The 17,026-nt window shown below is 41.3% G+C and overlaps 2 protein-coding genes across 3 annotated transcripts; one reads left to right on the top strand and one right to left on the bottom strand.

Annotated features, from left to right (window-relative positions):
* The first annotated feature begins 1,883 nt into the window (after positions 1 to 1,883).
* On the top strand, positions 1,884 to 6,819 carry LOC138623242 (prosaposin-like). The gene is made up of 10 exons (XM_069702644.1): positions 1,884 to 1,994; positions 2,104 to 2,159; positions 2,866 to 2,940; positions 4,733 to 4,861; positions 4,955 to 5,068; positions 5,172 to 5,252; positions 5,400 to 5,583; positions 6,059 to 6,117; positions 6,200 to 6,265; positions 6,363 to 6,819. Exons 1-9 carry the CDS (start codon positions 1,943 to 1,945, stop codon positions 6,254 to 6,256), a joined length of 807 nt encoding a protein of 268 aa, XP_069558745.1. The 5' UTR covers positions 1,884 to 1,942; the 3' UTR covers positions 6,257 to 6,265; positions 6,363 to 6,819.
* A 679-nt stretch (positions 6,820 to 7,498) lies between these two features.
* Positions 7,499 to 16,804, bottom strand: mat2aa (methionine adenosyltransferase 2Aa). Of its 2 annotated transcripts, none has more exons than XM_069702622.1 (9): positions 16,436 to 16,804; positions 13,354 to 13,431; positions 12,663 to 12,785; positions 12,095 to 12,207; positions 11,827 to 11,965; positions 11,099 to 11,322; positions 10,645 to 10,827; positions 10,040 to 10,173; positions 7,499 to 9,950 (listed from the first exon to the last, which is right to left on the bottom strand). In XM_069702622.1, the coding sequence occupies exons 1-9, from the start codon at positions 16,527 to 16,529 to the stop codon at positions 9,848 to 9,850; spliced, it is 1,191 nt and encodes a 396-aa protein (XP_069558723.1). In that variant the 5' UTR covers positions 16,530 to 16,804; the 3' UTR covers positions 7,499 to 9,847. The 2 variants fall into 2 exon arrangements, with proteins under 2 accessions (XP_069558723.1, XP_069558733.1); XM_069702632.1 differs by having other exon boundaries at positions 9,859 to 9,950; positions 10,045 to 10,173.
* Positions 16,805 to 17,026: the final 222 nt, after the last annotated feature.

Here is a 17,026-nt window from a genome sequence, read left to right as displayed (position 1 = left end):
TATTTAACCAGTGTACGTTATTTTTTTTTTAATAAGTCGCAATTGAAGGACAAAGCACTTGCTAAGCTCTGTGCTTGGAAGGTTTTCATTATTTGGAAACTCTTTACACCTGTTCCCATCACGTTTATAGGTAAATGCATAATGTAGCTCTAACTGTGGACACGCCTGAAGGTACATGTGCGCACACATACACACAATCACAGCAAAGTCCCTTCCTCTTGTTCATGCAAAGCCTGTGAGCACAGGTAGAAATTAAAGTTAACAAGCAGTTTCTGTTTCACACCTGACCTCAAAGATCCTCTTTCCTCCACTCTGAAAAAAAGTGTGCTGATTTAATAAAGACATGACAAATACTCATAAAACATTTTCTTAATTATAAACATTCACTCTCGGGAAATAAAGTCTCTGAAATAATATTTAAACATATCCAGACAAACAAAGAAAAGCCCATAATGGTTTCTACAGTGGTTAGCAGTGTAGGTCCGACAGGCCATGAAACGACCTGCGGACTCACTGCTGTCGGCATTTGCGCTCTTAAAATATTCCCCCCCAACCACTCGGCTGTTAGGTCGCCCCAATAAGCTTTAACCTCTATTCTGTCTTCTTCTGTAGGATGTGGTAACGAAGTCCCCGGAGACGGTTTGCCGTCTTTTCGCCCCGGCACTGAACAAAGGTGTCAGCAAATAATTGAAAAGCACTTTTAAGCAGTTGGTGGACATTCTCCTGGACAACGCTGCACCTCCTGTCAAATGCTTTGCTATCCGACTGTGTCCATAACAGTCCAAAACCCAAGAAGTATTTAATGTCCAGTACGACGATGTAAAAGAGTTGCATTTTTTGAAATGTGTGTTCAAAATTTGTTCTTTTTTTTTTCTTTGAATGAGTTTCCTGATTCATCGTCTATCAACATGACTTGTACCCCATATGTTTTGTAAAAATATCTTTCATTCAGTTGTTTGTTGAATTTTATGGCAACTTAAGAAAACAAGATCATTTATGAAACACTATGTTAAATATCTCCAGATTTCTTAGTATGGTATGTATGGACTAAAGAATCTTTGTCAACCTTGATGACCGCGTCCTGGTCTCTCAAGATCAAACTACAAATATTTCTCAAATGTGATTCTAATACAGATTTGGTATCTTGACGCAATTTACAATTTAGCATCGATGACATAGTGTGCATTAGCCTGCACTTAAAAATAATATAAAAAGGATCAAATTAGTACCTACACTTAAAATTAAACGAATGACAAAAAAAAGAATATACTGGAATCAGCACTGACAGGAATAATTTTTTTTTTTTTTTTTTTTTAATCAATTACTCTGCATTGTGTGTAAAATAAGTGTGTCTCAGACCGTTATTTTATCATTAGGGTAAAAATTCAGGTGAAAATCATAAAAACCAAAAATATTCATTACCAACTATGTAAACGTGTGTACAGGAACAGCTATGGTCTGTCACTCTTTATAATACAAACACATTGAAAGTACAAGTGAAAGCCACAATAGGAACAATTCTCATGGTTTTCAGGCCAAAAATGTGATCATTTTTAGGACCTCTTCCACTGAGACCTGCAGGCCGGATATGATGGTGTTTTAAATAACTACAGCACAACTGTGAACACATCTTCTTCAAATGAGATGTGTTTTTTAGGTTAGGTTAGGTAGTTACTTTATTAATCCCCGAGGGGACATTTTTTAAATCTGTGTGAGGAACTGAATATGAAACTTGGCTAATGTTAGTGTACTGAGAGGAAGAGAAAAAAAAAACGGTTCTGCATACATCTTATCAAACTAGCACGAGGTTGTTTTTTTGCAAAAACCTGGTCGGTGGGGGCTGCAGCTGGCAGATGGGCCATGTCAGATATAAGCTGTAGTTGCAGATCCATCACACATGTGAGGAGAGGACTTTCAGCTACAAGCCTGAAATTAACAGAAGATGGCCTTGCTTACATTTGCTTTGCTTATTTCCGCTGGCCTCCAAGGTTATGGTAAGACAATTCAAATATCAGCAATAGTAATAAGATAATGAATTTATTTCTGACGTGTAAAGTATAAACTACTCTGGGGATTGTTAGTGATGAACTTTTGCCCCTTCAGCTCTGACTTCAACCAATAACGTCTATGGCGTACAAGGTGTTCCTGATGTCCTGAAGGTAAGATGCTTTTTCATTTATTACAAAAGAAATATGTTTTGCATGCAAACATAAATAATAAAAAAAAAACATTTTGATTATGATGCGATGGTTTTATAATATGTGTCTATTATACATCCTGTATATATAATATTAGTATTAACTTGAACTGAAGTAGCACCAACTAACAACAAATGTTAATTCAAGAGATGTAATTATGAAGGAACTCAGGATTTATGAATAGATTCTGTGAATTGTGTGATCAAATTGTATGTTATAAAGCATTTATCACCTTATTTTGAAGGCCTGAAGGTGACACTTCAGGATAGGATGGTACTTTCACATTATTGTTCCATTCGCAATGAAAATAGAAAGTAATGTGACAAATGACAGGAGATAGTGAAAACTTCTTTGAGACAGAACTGTGATTTGCATTTTCTTCAAAAGCAGGAAGTCTCTTGGCATACTTCCACTTCAAGAAGATTTCAAGTAGAAAACTTTCACAAGTTTTTATCATGTTTCTGTCATGAAAAGTGAAACTGATGCAGCTTCAAATGAGATTCTTACTGCTGAGATACACTTTAGGTGAACAATAAACAATTTTTTTTACCACGAGAAGCAGCGTTGAAGTCCAAGTTCTCTCATGCATGTAACAACTAAGAAGTAGACACCTGGTGTGCATGGGTGTTGATGTACTTTCATTATGTGGTTTTGACTTCATATTTAGACTGGGGATGTCTGCAAGGACTGCACCCAAATATTTGAACTTCTCGCTGACATGCTTTCCAATGCAGACCTCCAGGTGAGTACAATAGTCGACTGAACAGCGGACACATTCCTGAGTATTCATATTTGCTCACTGATAATATTGTGAATACTGTGTAATATCTGTATTCATAAGTCAACATCCTCAAGTGTCTGCTAAGAACTGAAGTCAAAATAATAATAATAAAAAAAAAGACTTCCTTATCAATTGAAGCATTCTTCAAATCCAGAGATGCAAATAATCTGTAATCAGTTATGCTTGCAGTGACACACACACACGCACGCACGCACACACACACACACACACACACACACACACACACACACACACACACACACACACACACACACACACACACACACACACACACACACACAATAAAGGAAAGGGCTCTTTTTCTTATTTGTGCAAAGTCACTCACTACCTGTTTTCTGTTTAACAAAAGTTGAAATGAAATTCTCACCCAGTCTTGAAAATCCTCATTTTCTGATCCTTATCTGCTTTGTGGTGAGTCCCATCCGAGTCCAAAGACGGAAAGCATAAACCAGTTCATTTTCATTTCCTTCATTAACTATTGTGAGCCACACATCTGTACAGAATAACAATTTACCACTCACCTTTATTTTAGCGAAAAGTGTGTGCTGCGACTGGATATCTTGCTGTGAAGAAAGCAATTACTTTCAAAAATTACAAAAAGGGTATGACATGAGACCTGTTATCTCGTGTGGATAAAGGTTTGTTGTAATTTCATGAATACATCAGTATTCTTGCATGAATTATATTCAAGATTAACAGCTCGAAACCATTGACAAATGAAACGGTGCCAACACTGTGCAGATTAATCTGTAAATAGTGTTCATGGCTGGCAGCAAGAATCAGATATCTTGAGTCCTGGACACATAAAACTGGATCTCTCACACAATAATGGTCCTCCAACATTAACACATAAATAAATAAACAGATAACTTATTATGACATAAATAATTATGCGCGGTTTCTCAGTAGCTTGCCGGGCTAACTAACAGTCAGCTGATGTCCCTGTTAGGAGGCTTGTGATTGGCTGAAAGGCGACAGCAGCGAGAACTACAGGTTGCCCTGTTGTTGTGAACACAAAGATTAAGTGACGTGAAATTTTACAAACGATAAAACTCTTAAACACACAGGAAAATGTTTTAATTTCGGTAAAATATCTAATGACTGATCAATTTCATTGATGTAGCCTATGTTTAGTTTTTTTTTAGCCTTTCTGTTTTCGTCTGCAGATAACCTACCTGTTGCGTTAAGATAACATGGTATTGTTCGCTCACTCTGAATTTACGGTAAATACAGGATCCAAATCAAAAGATTAAAGAAAAAGAGAACAAGGATTTAGAGCGTGCGTTCAAGCCTTTCATAAACAAGTTCACACACTGCTAATTAGGCCAATCATTTCCAGGTAAATCTTTTCTTAAAATATGGTGTCTGGTGAGACATTCACACGCAAGCCGGATGAAAACACCCGGGGCATCCTCACCAGAAACTTCTCATTTAGCACCAATGCTAATTTGAATGGAGATAAAAGAATTCAATCATGTCGCTCTTAGAAACACAATTAATGCACCATTTAACAGCCACAATGATGGAGAGTACTCCTCTTACGTAACCATGCGCACAGCGTTATGTAATCATTGTCACTGACAAAACAGTGGAGACAGAAGGTCTGCACGACAGGTTTAATTAAGGAAACAATGCAATAATTCTTTTAGTTTGACCTTTCATTGTGTTTAGCAGAGGAGGAAATGTTACACCTGTCCTTGAGTTGATAATTGTAGTCACCACTGTATTATAGAAAAAGATCATGAATGGCATTGAGACCCTGTGTGACCACATCCCTGGGCCAGCTTCTACCGCCAAACTCTGCAAAGAAGAGGTGGAGAAGATGCTCCCACTGGCCATCAACTTTATTACTGGAATTGTAGTAAGTTGTACAGTTAAAATTTGACAGATGTTAAGTTTCCGAGGATACCGAGCGGTCTACTCTCAAAACATATTGTTCTCCCCTTCTCTGTAGCAACCCGCGGAGGTCTGCAAAATCCTTGGGCTCTGCAGCTCCTGTGAGAAACAGGAGAAAATGCTGAGCTATTTTGCCAAGGAGGCCCTGCAGGCTGCTGCGACAAGTGAAAATGTCAGTGATGTACAAACCTGGAGAGACACAATTGAAAATATAACACATGAAAAGGTCACAGTGTAATCTCCTGGTACTTTACTCCCTTTTGTGTGTCAATCAGGTGCAGCCCACACCACAATGCACCTTCTGCATTTTTCTCATCAAGACTTTGGAAAATATGCTGCCTAAAGAAAGGACTGAGGTGAGTCATGTTTGTACAGTAACGAGAGACACTCTTGTGAAAAAAAACAATATGTCTTTGTACTGGCCGTAGACACCTAAATGCCACCAGACAAGTTGCTGACAGTGTTTGTTTTTGTTTTTTTTACATCCTGCTTCCCTTCTACAGACGGCTGTGATCAACCTGCTGGAGGAGATTTGCCATATTCTTCCCTCCTCCTACCGTAACCAGTGTGAGGCCATCATCAGCAAGTTTAGCAAGACGGTGCTGGAGGCATTCCTCGCCTTCGCCACCCCTCAGAGCATCTGTGGCCTCATCCACTTGTGCAAAGGACAGGAAGCGCCTCTTCTAGGTCAGTCTGCCGCTCCTCGTTTTCATAACAGAGATTTCTAAGTGATGACTTACCTGCAGCTTTGACGAACACAATGTCTGAGATGACGAGTGTCATCGTCTTGTTTTTTTTTTCCATACATTACCACTGCGGGCTTAAGTACTTAGTAGATTTTAACATGTCATACTAGGAATAGCAGAGGTGTAACTCAATATCTACAATTCCTCTGTTCCACTTACTTATCCCAGCAAAGCTCTGGAGCTTTTACACCTAAACTGAATGCAGCTATTGTCAAGGTCATTGGCTTGGCAAGTTGAAGTGGCCACTGTGAGCAAGATCTTTACAATAATATTAAACTGAACGCATTTTGTCACGTTTTAAATGATGGAACCTGCACATTTTTTCTCGTTAAAGGGTCCATTTAAATGAATACTGTTTGGGGGGGGGGGCGGGGCGTTTTAACCATATCAATTTTAATTCCGGTATCTTCTTTCAGATCCATGCACTTTGGCAGCGTACAGGTGCAGAGACATGCAGACTGCCCTCAAATGTGGAGTAAGTTAACAGCTGTCAAAATGAAACTACCCGTTTACCTTGTGGATGCTGGTTACATTTGATGCGTGTCTACTCTGTGCAGACGGTGTTCTACTGCCAGAAGTTTGCCTGGAAGCCTCTGAGCTACAACACAATCTAAAACGTTATGGTTGGTGAAACTTCATCAGAACTTGAATCTGTATTAAAAAAAGGAAAAAAAGAAAAAGTATCACACGATTATCTGCAAATTCCTCTTTTCCTTCAAGGTGGGACCGATAATAGGAGTCGACCTCGCAGCTGCCCCTGAACCTTTAACATCAGGCTTCAAATATTTCTGCACCTGCTCAACAGTTGTTGTATTATGCCCGATTGTATATCTTTCAGATCCCGGTTTGATATCTTCCTGCGTTTTTGTGATTTTGCATTACATACACTGTTTGCACTGAGTGAAGAAATCCAGAACTCAGCTTGACAAAATATTGGTCACAAAAGGCTTATCTGGACTTCAGTTGTAAAGAATGTTGCAAAGATATGAAAGCTGTACTGGATCAAAATGTTACATGATTAATGTTTTACAATGATTCTATATACATGGTGTTGTTGTGTTTTTTTTTTTAGATTTTTGTACTACCCAAACCTCTATTATATCACGTTTCCTGGCTTAATAAAGTGTGTTCTTGTCATCTTTCACATAATGATTTGAAATAAAAATGTGATACGGCGGTGAAATGACTCCTCTTTTTTTCATGATGGAAGCATTTCCAACAATTTCTAACTCTTTTCAGTGAAAATGTGTTGGACGCTAGCACATGTCATTTACCGTTTCATATCAGCTCTTTGTTTTGTCGGCTCTAATCGATCTAAATCCTAATTCTGATGATAGTTCAACCCCAAATTGAAAGGTTATGGCTTCTGAACCCAAATGTAAAAATAAAGTGAAAAAAAAAAAGTTACTGGGTGTGACAGTGAACATTAAACTGTGACTGCTGTCAACCATCACTTTTTTTTACAAGATACATAGCAGAAGTAATTGTGAAAACCAGAGTAGAAACCGTTTCGGTTTGTGACAACAACTTCACATTCTGCCTGAGGAAGTGCTCATTCGACTGAGGCCTACTTCTGCTTTCGTGCGTTATATGTTTTGCAAGATCCTCCACATAAATAGTATTAAATAATTAAGGTTATATTCAATCCACAGTATGTCCTTCACATTAAAGACAACCAAAAGTACCACCTATAAGCACAAAGCAGGTTTGCAGTTTATTTCAACGGTTTAAAAGAGAAATTCAACAACAAACTCATCCGTGAGAGAAAAGGGATCTTTGTGACCTAAGGGTAGAAGAAGTGGTGGTGTGTGTGTGTGTGTGTGTGTGTGTGTGTGTGCGTGCGTGCGTGCGTGCGTGCGTGCGTGTGTGTGTGCAATATGCAAGAAGTCATGTATTTGAGCGGGAAGGAGATGGGGGCATTTGCAGGGAATGAGAAAAGGCACTTTTACACATTTAGTAACCACACTGACAGACTCGCTCTCGATGATTTAAAAAAAACAACAACAACAATAATTCAACAGAAACAAACCGCTCTTCTCTTCAACCCGTCCCACAGGAGACCATGTAAACAGGCTGGTTTCTCTGTACAACACCAACCAATCATTGATCCTGTCTGCAGGAGAGATAGAAGATGCAAACATACTGTGGAAAGGTCTCTGTGAGGTTAAGAAATTTAACCAGATAATCACACAGATTAGTCGAAAACACTCTTGAGGTGATTCTGTAGGACACGCCAGAAACCACCAGGTGGCACCAGAGGAGCCCAAATAAAAACGTGTTCAGGCAGAAAAAAAAAAGTCAAACTCTTTCAGTGTTATTCACGGGGACACAGTGCCATCTAGATACAGGATGCAGATATATTCAAGCTCACTTATTACACACAGTTCTGACCAGGGACCAACTTTGCTGGCTTTAAAAAGGTAAATTCTAATCTCACTCAGGCTTACAGCTGTCCTGTCTAAAGCAAAGGAGAGGGGCAACTGGGGAAGCATTCAAAGGCATATATTGTCTATTCATAAATGTCTTGGGTTTAAATCTAGCCAGCGTCTCTGGTGCAGATCTCTCCACACTTTCCTGCAAGTAAACATCACTATGAAAAAGAAAAAGAAGAGGGGCAATATTGGCAGACCTGGGCTGTTCCATGTGTAAATTGTCAGGAAACATTTAACTTGTGCCATACATAACCCACGGGTTATGAGGTCAAGAGTTTTTCTTTAAACAAATAAATAAATAGTTTAAAAAGGAAAGCTTCAGGCGTAAGCTCAACATCCATTTGGTAACTACTGTACATGAAACATTCAAAACAGAAGCCGCTTTCCTTTTTGGATCGGACCAACTCTGTTGAGAAGAGGCGTGCAGTAATACCATGTCTTACAATCACTATGCTGACTGTGCGCTGCTTCTTATCTCTCTGCTCTCCATGTTCCTTCCAGTCCACTTTGACATTGTGTCCAGGTGAGACTGAAGGTGTCACGACACTCAACGTGTGCAAATGAGTGAAAAACAGTTCTTAGATACAAAAACTTGTGTCACGTGTTATTTACTTCCTTGCTGGTCAAACTGTTAGGTCCCACAATCGGTCAACCGCATTTATACAAGTATTTCAAGTACAGTGTTGCCATGGGATAAAGGCAGCCTCTGCTCTGAGGGTGTGACGGAGCCTGGATTTCTCTGTTTCTACACCCAGAGTCAGTCTCAGAGAGGGCGAGGGTGCCTTTATCTTGGTCAGCAGAACATTGACACATAAAACATTCATAAGACATTTAAACCTACAAAAAAAAAAAAACAAAACAAAAAAATTACAAAAATGGAGTGATTTCATGGTGCAGCCCAACATAACCGTAAGGTCATTAGCAGCTTCTGACTTCTTTGTAAAACGTCAGAAAAAATAATGGCCTGAAGGGACAGCACAAATAAAACAATGTCGAGTTTGACCCTATTTGTGCCTTCAAAATTCCTTAAACAGAGAAGGAGAGGAGTGTGACGGGAACAGAGAAGATGTTTTTGCCATGTTAAAATGCCAATAACACAACAAAGTTGGGTAAAATGGGAAATAAAGTGTAGCCATTGAAAGACAATGGAACAGAGGATGCCAACCACTGATCAGCTCTACAACTAAACTGCAGTGAGACTCTGAATTTAAAGGCTGTTAACTTCTAGAAATGTTTTCATGACTGGTTAACATGCACATTATCCTGTCATATATGTAGTTTTAATATAAACTGTCAATAATACTAATCAGATTTGCTGGCATACAATTTGGTCCACTCTTTACTGGCAGTGTCAGGAAAACTAGATGATCATCAACCGTGCAGAGAGCCATCAGAAAATAGAAGAACAGCTGGCAGCTCAAATCTGTGCATGTTGGCAACTGAAAAAGCAGTTGTCATCTCTTTAAGGATCAGTAGCAACAGGTGGACAAGCAGCATCATTTAATGTGGCAGAGGCTGTCTTGATGTGGCTGTGTGTGTGTGTGTGTGTGTGTGTGTGTGTGTGTGTGTGTGTGTGTGTGTGTGTGTGTGTGTGTGTGTGTGTGTGTGTGTGTGTGTGTGTGTGTGTGTGTGTGTGTGTGTGTGTGTGTGAAGCGAAAGAGGGAGGAGGACGAGAAGGACACGGAGGAGGAGGGAGGAGGAGGAGGAGGAAGGTCAACAAACACACAGAGTTAGCTGCAGTACACCTAAGGCCTGCTAAGAGAGAAGAGGGATTCAGTATTTCAGCTTCTTGGGGACCTCCCATGAAAAGATTTCACGACCAAAGTGACCATAAGCTGCCGTGCGCTGGTAGATGGGCTTCTTCAGGTCAAGATCCCTGAGACACAAATACAAATGTTATTTAATAAAACCTGAAATGTGTGTGACGGAGATTTTAACTACATGAAAATACGCGTGACAGGATACCTCACAATAACTCCTGGACGGAGGTCAAAGTTCTTCTTCACAATGTCCAGCAGCTCCTTTTCACTCTTCGGGGAGGTCCCATAGTGGAAGATGGAGACAGAGAGCGGATGGGCAACTCCAATAGCGTAGGCCACCTAAACAATGATCAAAGACCATAAACACGCTCAAAACTTGCAAAGCAGACACAATTTCAAACAAGTACTCAACATGTACTGCATTCACAAGCTGTCACTTGTAGGACAGACAGGACTACAAAGAATATTTGTCTCATTGTTAATAAGACATAAGGAACCAATCAAACAACATGATACTGACACTGATGAATGTCTTTGTAGAATCCGACGAGTCGCCTGCAGACGGGTGTTAAAATGCATTCAACGGGAACAAGTTCTCACAGGAAAACGAATCAAAACATCTAAAAAAGAAACCTCTCAAGCCAACCAGCACAATGTGACAGGTGCCGGGGCTGGTGCACGAGTCGACCACAAGTCTCTGCTTCTGCTGAACAACGAAACTACCGACTGGTAACGACCGCCTTTAGGCCTACGGGACGAGTCTCGCGTGCGGATTCTGGATGGAGGAACAGTGACACACCGCATGCTCACCTGAACCAAGACACGCTTGCAGAGCTGAGCTTTCACGAGAGATTTGGCCACCCAGCGGGCAGCGTAGGCTGCGGAGCGGTCCACCTTCGTGTAGTCCTTGCCAGAAAAAGCTCCGCCTCCGTGGGCTCCCCAGCCCCCGTAAGTATCGACGATGATCTTACGCCCAGTCAGACCAGCGTCACCCTGTGGGAAGGAACACACACACACACACAACTGAGGTTCATGTACTTTTGGGACAAATATACATGTATTTTGTTCTTTTCAACGAAAGCAGATATTTCAGTATTTTCTGAAAGAAATGTACCACATCAAAATATTTGAAGAGTGGAAATACGGCGCGTAACAACGTGCTGACTGAAATAGAAATACTTCAAACTGATCAGTTTACATGCGACTCGACATTTCAGTGACCTTGGTGTGACCAGTGTGGGTTTTAAAGACGTTCTTGTCTCACCTGCGGGCCTCCGATGACAAAGCGGCCACTGGGCTGCAGGTGGTAGATGGTGTCATCATCAAGGTACCCGCTGGGAACCACAGCTTTTGCCACCTGCTCCTTCAGACAATGACGCATCGCATCCAAACTCACACCCTCGTCGTGCTGCACCGAGATGACAATTGTGTGGACACGCAGCGGCACCATGGCGCCTCGATCCTGCCTGTATTGAACCGTCACCTGAGGTGGGAAACAAACAAGCAAAGAGGCCTAAATATTGACAAAGTAAACAGTACTAAATCTATTTATCCCTCTTTAGATTTGTTTTCCCTCCAGGTAGTATGTACATGTTTCTTTCTAATACATGCAAAACAGCTTGTAGAAACATTTCCTTGCCTTAAGTCATGTAAATATGTCATCGTGAATGACATTCATCATAAAGGCATTTTAACCTGCCCGGAATTCGTAATTTATTTCATATGTAATTTCATATATTGCCTTCTCTGCCGTGTCACTTATTTTATGTCACAAAAAAATACCAACAGATCAATTGATAGTGATTATAACCGCTAGTGTAGCGCTCATCTGCAGCAGCAGCAATATGTCTTGGTCTTTAAAAATGTACATGTGGAAAGAAACATTCAAACCACATATTCCAGGAGGTAAAGAAAACAACAACAACAACCTGCAGTACATCGTTTTCATGGATTGGATTGTGTCGAAGTGGAGAAGCTGTTTCCTAACCTGAGTTTTGGAATCGGGTCGGAGCCACGGCAGCGTCCCATTTCGGCGTAATTCAGCCAACTTGGCATTGAGCTTGTGAGCCAGGACGATGGTGAGGGGCATACACTCCTCGGTCTCATCGGTGGCGTATCCAAACATCAGGCCCTGTCACGCATCACAGCATGAATAAATGTCAAAATAACACCAGGAACCACGTTACTACCACGTGTCGGGCTCCAGCCACTCAGCTGGACACCAAACCTAAACGATAAAGACATCTATGACCCGTCTGACCTGGTCACCAGCTCCCACGTCCTCTTCTTTGCGATCCAGGTGAACACCCTGAGCGATGTCGGGGGACTGCTGCTCCAACGCCACCAGCACATTGCAGGTCTTATAGTCAAAGCCTGTGAAACACGTCAACGGAGCCTCAGACACACGGTTCACAACTTAACGGGGCACTTTGATCGACAAACTATTTGCTTTGCAGCTCAACTAAATTTGGAGGGAAAATTTTAAAATCATCAACTTGACTGGTGAAGAGTTTAAGACGTTTCCTCAGTCAGCCACGGTGGCTTCATTATAGCAGCGACAGTCGGCCTGATTCAAGTAGTAAAGGAGCATAACTTTCAGCACCTCCAACGTGCCTCAGTCCCATTATCACTCACTACATTTTGCGATCCATGGTGGAATAATTGAAATCCAATATGTGGTATAATCTTCAGCAGACATTCGGAAAGTACTGCTATTACTTTTAGAAATTGTGATGGACTTTCCACAATTAATAGACAGAAAGAGAGGCTTTAACTGCATGAAATTGGACCTGAACTGAACTCGCAACCACCTGCTGTCATCACTGTACCTTTGGAGGAATCGTCATAGCCGATGTGCTTGATTGTGTCTCGGACAATCTTCTGGTAGTCGACGTTGGCCCTGGAGGTGATCTCACCCGCCAGCAGGATCATCCCCGTCTTAGCGACGGTCTCTGTGGACAAAATAATGTGCAGTGTCAGCGACAGGAGTAAGACCCAGAGTAATATCCAGCTGATCCTCCCTAAATTTATGTTTTAAGTCATTTTACTTGGAGAACATGAAGAAAATATAATTCATGTTTAGTTACAAGTACTTACAATATGCAAATGATATATATAATTTGCAACATACACATCGAGTGCATTGAAGAATAACTTTCTAAAACCTGACAGTTTTTTTTTTTTTTTTTTTTTAAAGCTTTGCGACAACAGCATCTGTTTTCAGGTATAAACAGTATGGTCATTTAATGGAACCAGAGAAAATTAAAAACATATAAAGCGGACTTTTTGGCTCTTGTTAAAGTTTAGTTACAGTCGCTCCTTAGTTTCTGGGGTTATATTTGACAGAATTATTATCTCTCAAAAGAAGAACCAAAGATGCAATAAGTAACATGAGTGACACAGGGTTGGACATCACCCCTACTGTACATCATAGCTCAGTTTACATTTTAATATTTCATTCACAACTAAACCTCAGAGGTTCAGGCAGTAGAAGCCTTGATTTGCTGCACAGAGACTTACCACATGCTACTTTGGCATCAGGGTCTTGTACGACATGTGCGTCCAACACCGCGTCACTGATTTGGTCACAAATTTTATCTGTGAGGCAACATGAACAGTTTCAGAACACGTCAGAACAATGCATTGCAACTCCCTTTGCTTTGCTACATGGTCAAATATACACACACTGTTGGAAGACTTGCGTGATGTGAAAGAATAAAATGAAATGTGCATTTATTAATTATTTATTAAAATAAATACACGATCAACCAAACGAAGCTTCACCACACTGAAAACTATAATAAAGGCATTTAGAATTGGTTGGCACTTTTTTTGTCTGGGTTATTGGGGTGTTAGGTTGGTGAAGAGACAGATAAAACAATTATTACAAGTGACATTTGTTTCAAGAATTTTTTTGGGGAAAATACTTGTTTTACTAAATGGACCCGCTAATGTTTAAAACTGAACTATATTGCAATGAAAAGCTGCTGAATAGTTCTGCAGGTAAAAGGTTGTATGTTACATATATTTATGATCGTATATTACCATATCATGGTACTAGAGTGCCTATCTCGGGAGTGCTGGCCTGCTTGTGGTTTCGAGAGTTTCCAAAAGTAAAATGGGAGGCAGAACCTTCGGCTTTAAGAGCCATACTTTATCATTATTATTGGCAGGTACGCCCGGACCTGGAGCGGCAAGTTTCTGGTCCGCAATTACTGGCCTCAGCAAAAGTCGATTGCCTCTCGTATCTCTATGCTGGTCTTTTCTATCTCCGCTCTCCTTTCACCGCAACCAATTGAGGCAGACGGCTGCGAGTCCGGTTCTGTCTAAGGTTTCGAACCTATTAAAAGACCGGTTTTCCTTCCAGCTGTCCCTCACGTAGGAATTATTGAATTGTTGAGTTCCTCTATATAATGACTGAAATGTTCCTTTGTTAGGACTTTATTGTGTTAAGTGCCTTCAGAAAACTGACATAAATAAATAAAACTGAATTGAGCTGAACATGGTATACCCTGAGTCGGCAGCTCAAGTAGATTCACCAAACTAGCATCCATATTGGATAATCCTGACCAGCCTCTCCACCACCTGCTGCAGGGACAGCGGAGCACTTTCTCCAAAAGACTCGTCCAGCTCCGCTGTCACAAGGACAGATGCAGGAGATCGTTCCAGATACAGGAGATCGTTCCTGATACAGGAGATCGTTCCAGATACAGGAGATCGTTCCTGATACAGGAGATCGTTCCTGATACAGGAGATCGTTCCAGATACAGGAGATCGTTCCAGATACAGGAGATCGTTCCAGATACAGGAGATCGTTCCTGATACAGGAGATCGTTCCAGATACAGGAGATCGTTCCAGATACAGGAGATCGTTCCTGATACAGGAGATCGTTCCAGATACAGGAGATCGTTCCTGATACAGGAGATCGTTCCAGATACAGGAGATCGTTCCAGATACAGGAGATCGTTCCAGATACAGGAGATCGTTCCAGATACAGGAGATCGTTCCTGATACAGGAGATCGTTCCAGATACAGGAGATCGTTCCTGATACAGGAGATCGTTCCTGATACAGGAGATCGTTCCTGATACAGGAGATGGTTCCAGATACAGGAGATCGTTCCTGATACAGGAGATCGTTCCTGATACAGGAGATCGTTCCAGATACAGGAGATCGTTCCAGATACAGGAGATCGTTCCAGATACAGGAGATCGTTCCAGATACAGGAGATCGTTCCAGATACAGGAGATCGTTCCAGATACAGGAGATCGTTCCAGATACAGGAGATCGTTCCTGATACAGGAGATCGTTCCTGATACAGGAGATCGTTCCAGATACAGGAGATCGTTCCAGATACAGGAGATCGTTCCTGATACAGGAGATCGTTCCAGATACAGGAGATCGTTCCTGATACAGGAGATCGTTCCAGATACAGGAGATCGTTCCAGATACAGGAGATCGTTCCAGATACAGGAGATCGTTCCTGATACAGGAGATCGTTCCTGATACAGGAGATCGTTCCAGATACAGGAGATCGTTCCAGATACAGGAGATCGTTCCTGATACAGGAGATCGTTCCAGATACAGGAGATCGTTCCAGATACAGGAGATCGTTCCTGATACAGGAGATCGTTCCAGATACAGGAGATCGTTCCTGATACAGGAGATCGTTCCTGATACAGGAGATCGTTCCTGATACAGGAGATCGTTCCAGATACAGGAGATCGTTCCTGATACAGGAGATCGTTCCTGATACAGGAGATCATTCCTGCCGACCGCAATAAGACTGTACAATAACTCACCTCTGGCAAAACCCATCACACAACAATTTCACTGTTGTCTGTGTTTCTTGGTTGTTTGTATATAATATATATAGATATATACTGTACTGTATATAGTGCATTTTACATTTAATATTTTTTTTTTACTGCTATTTTATTGCTTTTTATTATTCTATTATTATCTTATTGCTTCCTGTATGCTGCTGTGGCGGAAAAAAAAAAAAAAAGTCCCCTCGGGGATTAATAAAGTAACTACCTAACCTAACAAGTCTAACTCTTAGTCTGGATGATAATCTTCCGTTTTAGTTTCAGCTGCTTCAGAGAGGTGTTTGTGGTCTTATGGTTAAGTACAACGTCACTAACATTAACTCCTTTGTAAACATGAACTCCTGACATGATGCAACATTGCACATGATCTGGTTATCCAGAGCAGGCTGCTCCCATCAGACATCTTGAGTGAAAACAGTTCAGCACTGGTCAAAGTCTGACTTTTAGTTATTTGTTGTTGTTGTTTTTTTACCTGTTTTTAATGTTAAAAACTTTATTCACGCATCGTGACTCGTATGCTTCGACTATGTCCGTTTTGCTTGATAATTAATGTCCCTGTTTTATCAAGCGAAATGACGCAATAACTTCTCTGAGTTACAGATGAATGAACGTGACCGCGGAGTGAAGCAGTAACAAAGTCACATGACCTTGTTTTGAGAGGCTAACAAGATGCTAGGCTAATTACTTTGGTCAGTGGAGAGAGAGAGAGAGAGAGAGAGAGAGAGAGAGAGAGGGTCTAATTAACAAACAGGCGATGACAAAGTCAAACTTACCGGGATGTCCTTCTCCGACCGACTCCGAAGTGAAGAGGAAGCAGTCTTCATCATGGAGCGAGTTGTTATGGAAACCATTCAGATGGCCGTTCATTTTTTTTTTTAATTTTTAAACCAGCACACGCGCGCGCTGTTAGCCGACAACAAGGCGGTTAGCTGCTCTCTTCAGCTCAGACAGGTGTGTGTGTGTGTGTGTGTGTGTGTGTGTGTGTGTGTGCAGGGTCTTTACAGCCTTCACCTGGGACTCCGGCTCACTCTAGACACGAAAGCGACCGCACCGTTTTTCAGCTTGGGGAGAAAGTCCCTCTGAGGACCAGACGGCTGTATTTATTTGTCTCGACAACTTACTCCCAGACTCCTTCAAGTCTTTTCTCGACAGCCAATGTTGTTGTTGGAGCTCAGACCACGTGGTGCTTGGTGGGCGTGCAGGAAAAAACACAAACTCTCTTCCCCCCTCTCCCTCTCTCCCTCCTGAAGGGGATTTATTAGCGTGTAAAAAGATTAAAACCACCTCAGGGGACTTACTTCGACAGGCGCTGCATCTTTGGCATCTTTCATCTTAAAATGAAGCACGTGCTTGTTATGGCCCGA

This window comes from Brachyistius frenatus, unplaced genomic scaffold, assembly GCF_029030835.1.
Source record: "Brachyistius frenatus isolate BFR_SWC_R1_liver_20210118 unplaced genomic scaffold, ASM2903083v1 Contig_3, whole genome shotgun sequence".
In the NCBI taxonomy this organism is placed as follows: domain Eukaryota; kingdom Metazoa; phylum Chordata; class Actinopteri; family Embiotocidae; genus Brachyistius; species Brachyistius frenatus.
The sequence above is the reverse complement of the archived record's forward strand: the minus strand, read 5'-3'. Positions and strand labels throughout refer to the sequence as shown.

Bases quoted from the DNA above. Each gene is read 5' to 3' on its own strand.
- mat2aa (XM_069702622.1), bottom strand. From the start codon at position 16,529: ATGAACGGCCATCTGAATGGTTTCCATAACAACTCGCTCCATGATGAA. The intron at 11,966-12,094 runs GTCAGACGGGTC...GATGCGTGACAG, and splicing joins ACGTGGGAGCTGGTGACCAG to GGCCTGATGTTTGGATACGC. The intron at 9,951-10,039 runs GTATCCTGTCAC...TTTGTGTCTCAG, and splicing joins CGTCCAGGAGTTATTGTGAG to GGATCTTGACCTGAAGAAGC.
- LOC138623242 (XM_069702644.1), top strand. From the start codon at position 1,943: ATGGCCTTGCTTACATTTGCTTTGCTTATTTCCGCTGGCCTCCAAGGT. The intron at 1,995-2,103 runs GTAAGACAATTC...TTGCCCCTTCAG, and splicing joins CGCTGGCCTCCAAGGTTATG to CTCTGACTTCAACCAATAAC. The intron at 2,160-2,865 runs GTAAGATGCTTT...CTTCATATTTAG, and splicing joins GTGTTCCTGATGTCCTGAAG to ACTGGGGATGTCTGCAAGGA.